Below are 15,729 nucleotides of genomic sequence, written 5' to 3'. Positions count from 1 at the left end.
CAAGGCCCCACACATGGGCCGACTCTCACCTGTTTCATCATCTCATTGTCTCTTGCTTATTTCACTCTAGCTATGCCCGCCTTCAAATACCTTCTGTGTGAGCTTTTTCACTAGCTTGTTCTGTCTTCCTAGAACATTCTTACTCCAGATGCCCACAAGGATGGCTTCTTTTTTTTTTTTTAAAGCACAAAATCAAATGTCATCTTTCTCAGACTTTCTTATCATTCAGTATAAAATAACTCTCTCAGCAGACTATGTGTAACTATTTATTACAGAAAACGGTTTTATTTGCTCCAAAGTACTGTATCACAGATTGAGGTTTTCATATTTGCATTTTAAAAAAATGTGTTTTCTATATTCCCCAACTGAAGGGCAAGGTTTTAATAAGTTAATATAAGGAGGAGCAATTTAAACTGACTGGACTTCAATTAAAATTTTTTCATTATGTCATGAATTAATATCTGCAAAAGACTGTTTTCTTTAGGGCAGGCACTCATAGCAGATAGAGTCAAACTAGAAAATATAAACTAATGTATTTTCTTTTTTGACTGCCTAAAAATTTGTTATTTTTTAAAATTTTATTTAATATAATTTATTGTCAAATTAGCTAACCTACAGTGTATACAGTGCGCTCTTGGTTTGGGGGGTGGATTCCTGGGATTCGTCATTTACATATAACACCCAGGGCTCATCCCAACAAGTGCCCTCCTTATTGCCCATCACCCATTTCTCCCTGTCCCCCGCCCTTCCATCAGCCCTGAGTTTGTTCTCTGTATTTAAGAGTCTCTTGTGCTTTGTCTCCCTCTCTGTTTGAAACTATTTTCCCCCTTCCCTTCCCTCATGATATCGGTGTTTGACTGACTTATTTACTTAGCATAATACCCTCGAGTTCTATCCACGTTGCTACAAATGACAGGATTTCATTAGAGAAACCTTAATGAAGAGAAATGGTTATGAAGTTTATGGAAAAGGTGAGAAATCACCAAGGAAATCATGAAGCTTCTAACGAACATAGTCTTTTACTTCTAAAACTAGAGAGTCAAACAAAGAGAGGTAGTCACTGAAACTGAGTTGCTGGAAGATGGAGTTTGGCAGGCACACTGAGTGGAGGCAGGGCTTACCTGGGTCATGTATGGAATGTAGTTAGAAACTCAGCCTATAGAATGAGAGAAGGAAGGAGAGGAGAGGGGAAGAGAGGGCAAAAGAGGGGAGGGGAGGAGAGAGGAGAGGGAGAGGAGGAGGAGGTGAGGAAGGAAGGGATAGGGAGAGCAGAAAGGTCTGTCTAGTCTTCCTGCTCTCAGATCTTTGGCCAAACCCATGCAGGAAAGCAGAGAGCAAAGGAGCCTGGGATGTGTAGTTCTCTGGATACAGAACAAAACACAGAAGGGCTAGGGATACATAGCACTTTAAAATTTTCTTTTTACATTTATTTATTTTTGAGAGACAGAGAGACAGAGTGCGAGCAAGGGAGGGTCAGAGAGAGAGAGGGAGGCACAGAATCCAAAGCAGGCTCCAGGCTCTGAGCTAGCTATCAGCACAGAGCCTGACACGGAGCTCAAAACCACGAACCATGAGATCATGACCTGAGCTGAAGTTGGAGGCCCAACTGACTGAGCCACCCAGGCGCCCCAGGGATGCATAGCACTTAATACAATTGCATAAAATTTGTGCTGACAAGAAAGCATCCTATGACAAACTACAATTTTAAATCTCTCTTAGGACTACCTTGCTATTTTTATAGCCTCCTAGGCTCTCTTCTATAAACTTCACCTTAGGTATTTTCTTTGCCATATCCTTCTAAAGGATTAATGTAATTAATTTAAGAAATAGTTTCAGATAAGCATAATTATAATGTACCACGTGCTTCAGAACCACATATAAAAATATATATTATGTATATGTGTGTATATATATACACACAAAGATTATATATACACACATATATATATACCTTCTTCTATTATACACACACACACACACACACACACACACACACACACATGATTTTCCAGACCAATAGCTGAGAAAGAAAGACTTGTCCCTTGTTCATCAGCGACATAAAGATATATCATGAAAAGAGGTTCTCTTAGATTTCGGTTAGTTAGGAGCTTTCAATTGCAAGAGACAAAAATAATTTTACTGTCTTAGACAAAGTAGGATACAGGATTTCAACAGAACAAAAACCATTCTGTTTCTTCCTCTTTCTTTAGTCATGGTCCTTCTCTGTATTAGCTTCTTTCTCAGACAGTCCCTCTCCCCACATTGGGAGAGATGGCCTCCAATAGCCCAAAGCTAGCCTACATCCTTATGACTTGTAATGCAGAAGAAAGACAAATCCTCCTATAACCTGCACCAAATACTAGATAAGGCTATGTCTTGAGTCAGCTGTTGAGGTGGTAAAAGCAACCTACAATGACGGTCAACCCTATCAAGACAATTTGTAGTACAGCGGGTGATTTCTCTACGTGAAGCGGATGGCAGGCTGTATGACTCCCCTACACTATTCTTCACAGGAGACATCTCTGAGCACTACCTGGAATGTCAAGGCATTGCTACACTTATCTGCTGCTCTCTGGTTAGAAAAAAACCCTAGTCACCAGAAGCAAGGTCTCAAACATCAAGACGTGAGGCCAATGTTTCTTGTCAAAGTTTGAATGTTTATAGAAACATGGCTAAAAGCAATGGGTAACTGAAATAGCTGTTTTAGGATTTCACATATGTATTTGGTGATGGGGGGGACACCCAGGCTGTAGCACTAACTGACTAGCTGGTGAAGAGCTAAAAGATATAAGGATGCTCTTTTTGAATTGAGGAAGAAACATTTTGTCAGCGAATGACTGAAATCTCCTTATGTTGTATTGAAAAGTCTCTTGACCTTTCCGTTGGTATTTGCTTCCATATGTAACAACCACTGACATGAGTCCTCTTCAACTGCAGCAATCTGCGCTTTAAAGCATCAGTAGCGGGGTGCCTGGGTGGCTCAGTCGGTTAAGCATCCGATTTAGTCTCAGGTCATGATCTCCTGGTTCATGAAGACAGGCTCCAGGCTCTGAGCTAGCTGTCAGCACAGAGCCTGATGCAAGGCTTGAACCCACGAACCGTGAGATCATGGTCTGAGCCGAAGTCAGATGCTTAACCGACTGAGCCACCCAGGCATCCTGCTACTGAGTTTTCATATATTGTATATGGAAACAATGAAAAAAATCCAAAATCTTCACACGATCTTCACTTACTCATATTTCTAAACAGTTAATAATGAATCTTTTTCTGTTGTTTTTTGCTGGCTTCTCTTTAGGAAAACAGACATCCATGTAGAATCAGCACAAATTCTCTGTATTTTTACTTGAAAAGCTCTCTTTTCTATCAATGGCCTTTTTTTTTAAATTATAAAATTGAGGAAAATAAACTACCTCATAAGGTGAATAGGAGAATCAAAAGGGAGAGCACATACAAAGTCTACAATATCCAGCCTGAAAGATAGGAATCACTTAATAACTGCTATTGTTTACAAGAGACAATATGTGAGATAAAGTCAAAGATTCCAATTATATTTATTCAGACACCAGGTGGTCGCCTAATTATAAAGCAATAACACCAGGTTCTGATACATAATCTTTCAATTAGAAATCAAGATTTCAAAATTGCTTCTGGCTGATTAAAAAGCTTGCTGATATTTCATATGATGAAAAGTAAAAATGTAGCAACCTCCTTCTTCAAAGACACTTGTGTTTGATGCAGAATCTTGTCTCAAATTAATCAAAAGGGAGCAAACCTGCTGTTTCTAGGGTAAGCTGAGATATGCTTAAGATCTTAAAAGTCTTTGCCTTTACCTTGTTTGGGGAAGAAAATTCTTGTTATTATTATCCTTCCCATCACATCCTCATTTTCCCTATCTAAATTGTTCGTAGAGGATGCATGCGGAATTTGTCCATACTCTTTTATCTCTAGATGATCCTTAAATAGCATACACCATAATTGAGTTCAGGTGGCAGCCATGAATGAGATCAATCTTGAATGAGATCAAGATGAATGACAGCACTGGTTGCCAAAGTCCCACTGTCCCAGAAAGAAATGAGAGATTAATGGAATCAACATTGGTGTTGTGATATTTTTCAAAAATGCTTAAACACATTTTATGAATATTTCAGTGAAACATGAATCTCTGCCTTCCTTTCATACCTTTAATATCCCCGCACTTCCTGGATCAACCATGTAGAACCAGAACCGAACGGTACACACTCCGAGGCTTGCCGGAAAGTATTGTGAAGTAGTGATTCTTGCTGTGTGGCCTTCTTTGGGGCCAGATGAGTTGACATACAGGAAGTGCTGGCCGCTCCCTTGAAATAGATGAATACAACTCTATCAGTACAATGATATATCTTACAGCGTGAGGCAGAATATATTTAAACTGTGTGAAAATTTCACCTCCCACCCACACACAATTAAACACAACTCATTTTCTTTCTATGCAGTCATCTATCAATAATGTTTCATTCTTTTGAACCAAAAAAGAAGAAAGTCACTATGATTATATGATTCACAAAATTCACCTGACCCTTGAATTAAGTGATCAAATATTTCTGTTGACTCTGAAGGTATATTCCTTTTCTTCTAACTTGCTCAAACCTTTCAGTTTCAAGTAAGTAAAATATTTTGTATGCTGTGAGTAGAGCAGGGACTCAGGTACTAGAGGCTGATTGGTACTGTATCTTATTTTCAGTTGCTCTGATTCCCACACTGATCAGAATAGTAGTGACTGGCAGTAACCATAAAAAAAATAATTCTGAAAGTCACCACACTATTTTTTTCTGAGTGATAACTTCTATTCTCCTTAACTGCATCAGTATATGAAAGATCTCTCCATTTAAACACAAATGGATCTGTTTTTCGGCAGACATCAATGGCAGGATTCATCATAGCGACTATTCCCTTCATGGCTTTTACTAGGAAAGAATGAAAAAAAAACTATACATATAAACACTTTCTTAGGTTAAATATTTGTAGTTTTAAATCAAAGCTATTAAAATATATTCTAATTAAAGGTCTTCCCTTTTTCCAGTGACATTTTAGTAATGTTCCTGAGATATGTGATTTCAAATCATGAATTGTGAGTTAATAGTACAAAAGGCTTCTTTTATGAAACCTTCCTATTGAAGAGCTGCTCATCAGGTAAGTTTGGTACCTTTTGAGGAATTAGTATGTTAGTTACCTTCATCCCCCACAACACTGAATTCTCCAGTGGAAGGAACACTCATGCATCAATCCCTTGAAATAGGTTTAAAAATAGAAGTAGAGTGAACTGCAAAGGAGAGTTAGGTGATCACATTCACACCAACCGATGGCCCGAGTTTTTGCCGGTTCATGTTCATAAAGAACATTATTTTACAAGATGGATAGTTGGCAAATACAAATATGTGGTAAATGTGACAGCCTGGTTGTAGTCCTCATAAGGCCTAAATAGAGATGGAATTCTTAATGGATTGCTTGATCTTGTACCCATTAAAAATAATAATAATAATAATAATAATAATAATAATAATGGAATTTATATTTTTGAGTGGTTTATAGCTTAAAGGAAGTTGAGAGGAATCATAGAGTTCTGTTCCCGCACCACCTCCTCCTACCAACCGCATGCAATTTGCCTACTATTAACACCTTGCATTAGTGCAGTACATTTGTTACAGTTAATGAATGAGCCAATATTGATGCATAATTATTAACTAAAGTCCATAGTTTACATTAGGGTCCATTCTTTCCCATATGTATTCCATGGACTTTGACAAATGTATAATGACATGCACGCATCATTACAGGATTGTACAGGATAGTTTTTCTGCTCTAAAATCCCACATTCCATCTCTTCATCTTTTCCTCCCTCTCTCCCCACCAAATGCCTGGCAACTGATTTTCTTACTATATCCATTGTTTTGTCTTTTTATTCTGTCATATAGTTGGAATGATAGAGTATGTAGCCTTTATAGTTAGCTTCTTTGACTTAGCAATATGCATCTAAAGTTCTTCCATATCTTCTTGTGGTTTGCTAGCTCATTTCTTTTTATCACTGAATAATATTACTTTGTATAGATATACCACCATTGGTTTTTTCATTCACCTATGAAGGACATCTTGGTTTCTTCTAAGCTTTAGCCATTACGAATAAAGCTCTTATCGCAATGGTATGCACATTTCTGTGCAAACATAAGTTTTCAACTCACTTGTGAATCTGGTATGGAGCACAAGTACTGGATTGCATGGTAAGAGTATGTTTAGTTCTGTAAAAAACTGCCAACTCGTCTTCCTAAATTGGCTGTACCATTCTGCAGCCCCATAAAAATGAAGGAGACTCCCCATTCCTCTTTCTCCTCATCAGCATTTGGTGTTGTCAGTGTTTTGGACTGCAGCTATTGAAATAGGTATGCACTGGTATCTCATTTTCATGTCAATTTGCATTTTCCTGATAACATATTGTTCACCATTTTTGTTCTTATACTTCTCTGCCACCTGTATATGTTCTTCAATAAGGTATGTGCTCGGATCTGTTGTCTTTATTGTTTTTTTTATTGTTATGTTTAAGCATTATTTTTATATTTTGGGCACAGTCCTTTCTCAGATATGTGATTGCAAATCTTCTCCCAGTTGCTGTCTCTTTTTTTTAATAGTTTATTGTCAAATCGGTTTCCATATAACACCTAGTGCTCTTCCCCACAAGTGCTCTCCTCCATTACCATCACCTCCCTTCCCCCTCCCCCTCCGCCTTCAACCCTCGGATCATTTTCCCAGTTGCTGTCTTACCTTTTTTCTTAATAGTGTCTTATGCAGAGCAGCAGTTTTCATTTGTTTTTTTTCTTATTTTGAGAGAGAAACAGTGCACATGAGCAGGGGAAAGGGGCAGAGGGAGTGAGAGAAAGAATCCTAAGCAGGCTCCATGTTCCTTGTCGAGCCTAAGCAAAGCTTGATCCCAGGATCCTGGGATCATAACCTGAGCCAAATCAAGAGTTGGATGCTCACATGACTGAGCCACCCATGTGCCCCTAGAAGTTTTACTTTTAATGAAGTGCAACTCCCCAATTTTTTTTCATTCACAACTGAAGTAATGTCTCTGAAAACTCGTCAACAAACCCAAAGACACCTAAATGCTGTATTTTGTCTTCTTGGAGTTTTATAGTTTAAGTTTTACTTTTAGGTTTATAATCCACTTTGGATTAATTTCCATGAAAAGTTTAAGTTCTGTGTCAAGATTTTTTTGGGGGGCATATGGATGTCCAGTTGTTTCAACACCATTTGTTGAAAAGACAACAGTTTCTCTACTGAATTGCCTTTTTCCTTTGTCAGTATCAGATGATCCTATTTATGTGGGTCCATTTCTGAGCTCTCTCTGTTCTGTAACATTCGTCTACTTATCTATCATTTAACCGATATCACAATGTCTTGATTATTATAGCCTTATAGTAAGTCTTGAAATAAGGTATTATAATTCCTCCAACTTTGTTTTTATACTCCAATATTGTATTAGTTATTCTGGGACTTTTTGTCTCTTCATATAAACTTAAAGTCAGTTTGTTGATATCTACAAAATTATGTGCTGGAGTTTTGACTGGAATTACATTTTATGTATACATCAAATTGTGAAGAACTGATATCTTCAAATATTGTTTCTTCCCATCCAATAACATGGAATATCTTCCTATTTATTTATATCTTTTTGGTGAGTGAAATCATATATTTGTCTTTCTCTGATTGACTTACTTTGCTTAGCATAATATATTCTATCTCCATCCATGTCATTACAAATGGCAATATTTCATTCTTTTTGATGGCTGAGTAATATTACATTATATCTATGTCTATAGATCTTTATTTATATCTATATGGTCTATTATCTATAGATCTATAGATATAGATATATCACATCTTCCTTATCCATTCATGAATCGATGGACATCTGAGCTCTCTCCATAGTTCAGCTATTGTTGATAATGATGCTGCTGTAATCACTGGGGTGCATGTACCCATTTGAATCTTTATTTTTGTATCCCCGTGGTAAATACCTAATTGTGCAATTGCTGGATCATAGTGTACTTCTATTTTTAGTTTTATGAAGAACTTCCCTACCTCCAGAATGGTTGCACCAATTTTCATTCCCAACAGTGCAACAGGGTACCCCTTTCCCCACACCCTGGCCAAAAAACTATTGTTTCTTGTGTTCTTAATTTTAGCCAATTTGACAGGTGTGAGGTGATTGTTAATTGTCGTTTCAATTTGTATTTCCCTGATGATGAGTTATGCTAAACATCTTTTTATGTGCCTCTTAGCCATTTGGATGTCATCTTTGGAAAACTGTCTCTTCATATCTTCTGTCCATTTCTTACTTGTGTTGTTTGTCTTTTGGTTGGGGAGTTTGATATGTTCTTTATAGATTTTGGATACCAACCCTTTATTAGATATGCCACTTACAAATATCTTCTCCTATTCCATAGGCTTTTAGTTTTGTTAATTGTGTCTTCTGCTGTGCAGAAGCTTATTCTCTTGATGATGTCCCAGTAGTTCATTGTTTGCTTCAGTTTTCCTTTCCTTCAATGACGTGTCTAGTATGAAGTTGCCACAACTGAGGTCAGAGAAATTGTTGCCTGTGTTCTCCTCTAGGATTTTGATTGTTTTCTGTCTCACTTTTACTTATTTTTTAAATTTATTTTTTTATTAGTAGTTTATTACCAAGCTGGTTTCCATATAGCACACAGTGCTCTTCCCCACAAGTGCCCCTTTCCATGACCATCACCCCCCCCTTCCCCCTCCCTCTTTAGCCCTCAGTTTGTTCTCTGCATTCAAAAGTCTCTCATGATTTGCCTCACTCCCTCTCCCCAACTCTTTTATCCCCTTTCCCATTCCCATGGTCTCCTATTAGGTTTCTCCTGTTAGACCTGTGAGTGACAACATATGGTATCTGTCCTCCTCTTCCTGACTTATTTCGCTTAGCAGGACTCCCTCTAGTGCCATCCATTTTGCTACAAATGGCCAGATTTAATTTTTCTCATTGCCACGTAGTATGCCATTGTATAGATAAACCATATCTTCTTTATCTACTCATCAGTTGATGGACATTTAGGCTTTTTCCATTATTTGGCTATTGCTGAAAGTGCTGCTACGAACATTGGGGTACATGTGCTCCTATGCATCAGCACTTCTGTATCCCTTGGATAGACCCCCAGTAGTGCTATTGCTGGGTCATCAGGGAGTTCTACTGATGGTTTTTTAAGGAACCTCCACACTGTTTTCCAGAGCAGTTGTACCAGTTTACATTCCCACCAACAGTGTACGAGGGTGCCCATTTTTCCACATTTTCACCAGCATCTATAGTCTCTTGGTTTGTTCATTTATTTTTTTGTAACTTTATTTATTATTATTATTTTTTAGAATATAACACTATTTTTAACATATGCAATTATTTTCCATCATTTACAGTACAGTAGTTACAATGACACTCCAAATGGATAAGCAAAGTAAAAAATCAGAACCCCAACTTCCATTTCATGTAATTAGACTTATACAGAAATTAGAAGGTTAAGTAACAACTAGTTATTCACCTAATTTCACAGCTATCTGAAGTGGCAATCATTATATAGCAGCTTATCTATGATACATTCAAGATAAATGATACAATTTATTACTTGCCCATAAGCTAAAACATTTTAGCCACTCTGACCGGTGTGAGGTGGTATTTCAGTGTGGTTTTGATTTGTATCTCCCTGATGCTGAGTGACGCTGAGCATCATTTCATGTGCCTGTTGGCCATCTGAATGTCCTCTTTGGAGAAGTGTCTGTTAAAGTCTTCTGCCCATTTCTTCACTGGATTATTCATGTTTTCCAGTATGGAGCTTGGTGAGTTCCTTGTAGATTTTGGATACTAGCCCTTTATCTGATATGCCATTTGCTACTATCTTTTCCTATTCATCGATTGCCTATTAGGTTTTTGATTGTTTCCTTTGCAGTGCAGAAGCTTTTTATCTTGATGAGGTCCAATAGTTCATTTTTGTTCCTGATTCCCTTGCTTTGGAGATGTGTCAAGTAGGAAATTGGTGCGAATGAGGTCAAGGAGGTTATTTCCTGCTTTCTCCTCGAGGGTTTTGATGGTTTCCTATCTCACATTCAGGTCCTTTATCCATTTTGAATTTATTTTTGTGAATGGTGTAAGAAAGTGGTCTAGTTTCATTCTTCTGCATGTTGCTGTCTAGTTATCCCAGCACCATTTGTTAAAAAGACTGTCTTTTTTCCATCGGATACTCTTTCCTGCTTTGTCAAAAATTAATTGGCCATACATTTGTAGGCCCAGTTCTGGGTTCTCTATTCTATTCCATTGGTCTGTGTGTCTGTTTTTGTGCCAATACCATACTGGCTTGATGATGGCAGCTCTGTAGTAGAGGCTAAAGTCTGGGATTGTGATGCCTCCTGTTTTGGTTTTCTTCTTCAATATGACTTTGGTTATTCAGCGTTTTTGTGGTTCCATACAGATTTTAAGATAAATTGTTCTAGCTTTGAGAAGAATGCTGGTACAATTTTGATGGGGATTGCATTGAATGTGTAGATTGCTTTGGGTAATGGTGACATTTTAACAATATTCTTCTGATCCATCAGCATGGAATGTTTTTCCATTTCTTTGTGTCTTCTTCAATTTCCTTCATAAGCTTTCTATAGTTTTCATCATATAGGTCTTTTACATCTTTGGTTAGATTTATTTCTAGGTATTTTATGGTTTTTTGTGCAATTGTGAATGGGATCAATTTCTTGATTTCTCTTTCTGTTGCTTCATTTTTGGTGTAAAAAATGCAACCAGTTTTATATTGATTTTGTACCCTGAGACTTTGCTAAATTCATGGATCAGTTCTAGAAGGCTTCTGGTGGAGTCTATTGTGTTTTCCATGTAGAGTATCATGTCATCTGTGAAAAGGGAAAGTTTGATTTCATCTTTGCCAATTCTGATGCCTTTTATTTCCTTTTGTTGTCTGATTGCTGATGCTAGGACCTCCAGCACTATATTAAACAACAGTGGTGAGAGTGGACATCCCTTCATGTTCCTGATGTCAGGAGAAAAGCTCTCAGTTTTTCCCTATTGAGGATGATATTAGCTGTGGGCTTTTCATAAATTGTTTAATACTGTTTAAGTAAGTTCCTTCTATCCTGACTTTTTCGAGTGCTCTTATTAAGAAGGGATGTTGTATTTTGTCAAATACTTTTTCTGCATCTATTGACAAGATCATATGGTTTTTATCTTTTCTTTTGTTAAGGTGAATTAGGAAAATAGGTGTCTCACTTTTAGATCTTTCATCCATTTTGAATTTACTTTTGTGTATGGTATAAGAAAGGGGTCCAGTTTCATTCCTCTGCATGTTGCCATCCAATATTCCCAACACCATTTGTTGAAGAGACTGTCTCTTTTCCACTGGATATTCTTTTCTGCTTTGCTGAAAATGAGTTGGCCGTATAGTTGTGGGTCTATTTCTGGACTTTCTACTCTGTTCTATTGATCTATGTGTCTGTTCTTGTACTAGTACCATGCTGTCTTGATGACAACACAATTGAAATATAGTTAAAGTGTACAAAATGATGATTTGATACATGTACACATCGTGAAAGGATTCCCACAACAGAGTTAATTAACATATCCATCACCAAACATATTTACTTTGTGTGTGTGTGAATGCTTAAGATCTATTCTCACAGTAAATTTCAAATATATAATACAGTATTATCAATGATTATTTCCACAAAAATGTGGAATATATATATATATATAAATATATATATAAATACATTTTCATTATATATATATATATAAAATGAATTCATGTGTCATCTTTATGTAGAGGCCATGCTAATCTTCTCTGTATCATTTCAATTATATTGTGCTGCAGAAGCAAACAGTGTAGAAATTCTTTACCAAATTAGGGATTTCACCTTAATTCTTAGTTTACTGAGGTATTTTATCACAAACAAATGTTGGATTTTGTCAAATGCTTTTTCTGCATCTATTGTTATGATTATTTAATTTTTCTGATTTACTCTGTTGATGTAATGGATTATACTAATTGCATTTCAAATAACAAGCCAGGCTGACATACTTGGAATAATTCCCATTTGGTTTTGCTGCATATATATATTTGTTTTCATTAGATTTACTAATATTTTGTTGACAACTTTTCTATCTATGTTGATGAGAGATATTTACTTGTAGTTTACCTTTTGTGTAATGTCTTTGTTCTTTATTTGAAATGCTGGTCTCATAGAATAAGGTCAATAAATGTTTCTTTTGCTTGTATTTTCTGGAATATACATAGCTGGTATAATTTCATCTTTAAATGTTTGGGAGAATTCACCAGTAAATCCACTGAAATCTAGTCCTTTCTGATTTGGAAGATTTTATTTTTAGTTTTTAAAAAATGTTTATTTTTGAGAGAGAGAGAGAGAGAGAGAATGAGTGAGGGAGGGGCAGAGAGAGAAACACATACTGACTGGGAAGTAGGCTCCAAGAGGTCAGCACAGAGCCCAACACAGGGCTCGAACTCATGAACTGTGAGATCATGACCTGAGCCAAAGTTAGGTGCTTAACAGAGCCACCCAGGTGCCTTGTATTCAGAAGATTTTTAAATATGTATGCAATTTTTTCATCAGATGCAGGCTTGTTCAGATTATCTATTTCTCATGTGAGTTTGGTAGATTGTGTCTTTGAAGCAATTGGCCTACTTAAATTATCTGATTTGTGGTCATACAGTTGTACATAATTTTTATTATCTTTGTAGTGCCCATGGGTAAGTAATGATGGTTCACCTTTTATTTCTGATCATTAAAAATTTGTTTTTCTTTTGTTTTGTTTTTTAGTTTGTATGGCAAGAAGCTCTTCAATTTTATTAATCTTTTCAAAGACCTAGCTTTTGGTTTTTATTTTCTCTACGAGTTTATTTTAAGTCTTAATTTAAATTCTAGTTAGTTAACATATAGTATATTAGTTTCAGGAGTAGAATTTAGTTATTCGTCACTTACATATAACACCAAATGTTCATCACAAATGGCCTGCTTAATACCTATCACTCATTTATTCTATTCCCTCACTCACCTCCACTCCTGCAACCCTCAGTTTGTTCTCTATAATTAGAAATCTATTCTGTGGTTGGCCTCTTCCCCCCCCCCATGCTCATCTCTTTCATTTCTTAAATTCCACATGAGTGAAATCATATGGTATTTGTCTTTATCTGAGTTATTTTGCTTAAGATAATTCACTCGCGCTCCATTCACATCATTGCAAATGACAAGATTTCATTCTTTCTATGGCTGAGTAATATTGTTATATATATATAAACTTGTTTATCCATTCAACAATTGATGGACATTTGAGCTCTTTCCATAATTTGGCTACTGTTCATAATGCTGCTATAAACCTCAGGATGCATGTATCCCTTCAAGTCAGTATTTTTGTATCCTTTGGATAAATGCCTGGTAGTGCGATCGCTGGATCATAGGGTAGTTCTATTTTTAACTTTTTGAGGAACCTCCCTATTGTTTTCCAGAGTGGTTGCATCAGTTTGCATTCTCACCAACAGTTTAAGAGGGTTCCCCTTTCTCCACCTCCTTGCAGCAACTGTTGTTTCCTGTGTTGTTAACTCTAGTCAATCTGACAGGTAGAAGGTGATATCACATTGTGGTTTTGATTTCTATTTCCCTGATGTTGAGTGATGTATACCATCTTTTCATTTGTCTATTAGCCATTTGGATGTCTTCTTTGAAAAAATGTCTATTCATGTCTTCTGCACATTTCTTAACTGGATTATTTATTTTATGATTTCCTGATTTCAATTTTATTAATTTCTACTTTAATCCTTATTACTTCTTTATATCTGTTTATCTTGGATTTAAATTACTCTTCAGAGTTTACTAAGCTGCAAACAGATGATTGGTTTTTAGATCTTTCTTCTAATATACACATTCAAGGCTAAAAATTCCCCTCTATACATCATTTTCACTGAATCCCCCCCATTGGTACACGTTGTATTTGCTTTTCCATTTAATTCAAAATATTTCAAAATTTCTCTTGAGATTTTGTTTCTTTGACTCATGTTATTTAGTAGTCTACTTATTGAGTCTCCAAGTATTATGTGATTTTTAGTTATATTGGTTATTGATTTCTACCTTAATTCCACTGTGGTCTGAGAATGCACATTTAGGATTTAAGTTTGTTAAGGTGTGTTTTATGGCCCAAAAGTGGTCAGTTTTGGTGAATGTTTCATGTGAGCTTGAGAAGAAAGTATATTCTGCTGTTGTTGGATGAAGAATTCAAAAATGCCAAAAGTATCCAGTTGATTGATGGTGCTGTTCAGCTTAACTATATCCTTACTGACTTCTGTCTATAGCCCTATTCCTGACGGAGGAGTGTTGAAGAATCCAGCTAAAATAGTGGAGTCTTCCATATCTCCTTGCAGTGCTATTAGGTTTGCTTTGTGTATTTTGAAGGTTTGATGTTAGGGTCTTACCCATTGAAGGGTGTTTTGTCTTCTTAGAGTAATGACCTTTTTATTATTTTATAATCCCATCTTTATCCCTGATAATTCTCCTTCTTCTAAAGTCTTCTTTGTCTGAAATTAATGTAGCCATTGCTACTTTCTTTTTATTAATGTTGACATAGCATCTTTTTCCATTCTTTCCATTTATTTCCCATTCTTTCACCTTTAATTTACCTATGTATTTATACTACAAGTGTGTTTCTTTTTTTAAATTTTAAATGTTTTATTATTTAATTTTGGTTTTTTAATAGTTTATTGTCAAATTGGTTTCCATACAACACCCAGTGCTCTTCCCCATAAGTGCCCTCCACCCTCACCACCACCTCTTTTCCCCCCTCCCCCTTCCCCTTCAACTCTCAGTTCATTTTCAGCATTCAATAGTCTCTCAAGTTTTGCGTCCCTCTCTCTCCCCAACTCTCTTTCCCTCTTCCCCTCCCCCTGGTCCTCCATTAGGTTTCTCCTCTTTTCCTGTTAGACCTATGAGTGCAAACATATGGTTTCTGTCCTTCTCTGCCTGGCTTATTTCACTTAGCATGACACCCTCAAGGTCCATCCTACAAGTGGGTTTCTTAACCCATGAAGATACATGGTTCTTTTGTTTTGGTTTTATTTTCTCTGTCTCTGTCTTTTGACTGGTGAATATAGATTAGCAACATTTAATCTGATTATTGAGAGACTTGGAATTAACATTTACCTTATTTGTTTATTATTTGCTAATCACGGTCATTATTCTTTTTCTTCATTCACTCATTTTTGGTATTCTCTGACTTTCATTGAGCATATGATTTCATTTTTTATCATCTCAGCATACCAATTATATACATTTTTAAACCTTTCTAGTTGTGGACTGTGAGTTTGCAATATACATTACAATTAACCCAAGTCCTCTTTAAAATATCACTATGCCACTTATGAATAGTACAGGAAATGTAACAGAATTTCCCAGTAATCTCTCCCATCTCTTAAACATCATTGGGTATCTCTTCCCTTAGGTCAGTAACATGCTGGTAAAATAGTTTCTCTTAAAGGCAGGCTTTGTTACGAAGTATAGAATGCTTTGGGAAATTTTCAGAGTAGATGCTGAAAGCAGAAAGGAGTTTTCTCTGATCTTCAGGCTACTGAATTTAAAACTTACAAAAGTGTGGGGACTCCGTGACACTGAATCCCGCTGGACTATCTCTCC

At 36.4% G+C, this 15,729-nt stretch overlaps 1 protein-coding gene and 1 pseudogene across 1 annotated transcript in view; both read right to left on the bottom strand.

Moving 5' to 3' along the window:
- The window catches only part of MALRD1 (MAM and LDL receptor class A domain containing 1), a 759,741-nt gene that overhangs the window by 196,000 nt on the left and 548,012 nt on the right, over positions 1-15,729 (bottom strand). The window contains exon 34 of the mRNA XM_029955581.1: positions 4,180-4,337. Coding sequence (XP_029811441.1) covers positions 4,180-4,337 — 158 coding nt within the window. The remainder of the gene's footprint in view (positions 1-4,179; positions 4,338-15,729) is intronic.
- Positions 11,819-11,911, bottom strand: LOC115305819 (annotated as a pseudogene).

Source organism: Suricata suricatta, chromosome 10, assembly GCF_006229205.1.
Source record: "Suricata suricatta isolate VVHF042 chromosome 10, meerkat_22Aug2017_6uvM2_HiC, whole genome shotgun sequence".
Classification (NCBI taxonomy): Eukaryota; Metazoa; Chordata; class Mammalia; order Carnivora; family Herpestidae; genus Suricata; species Suricata suricatta.
Note: the sequence above shows the minus strand (reverse complement) of the source record. Positions and strands in the feature narration are given on the sequence as shown.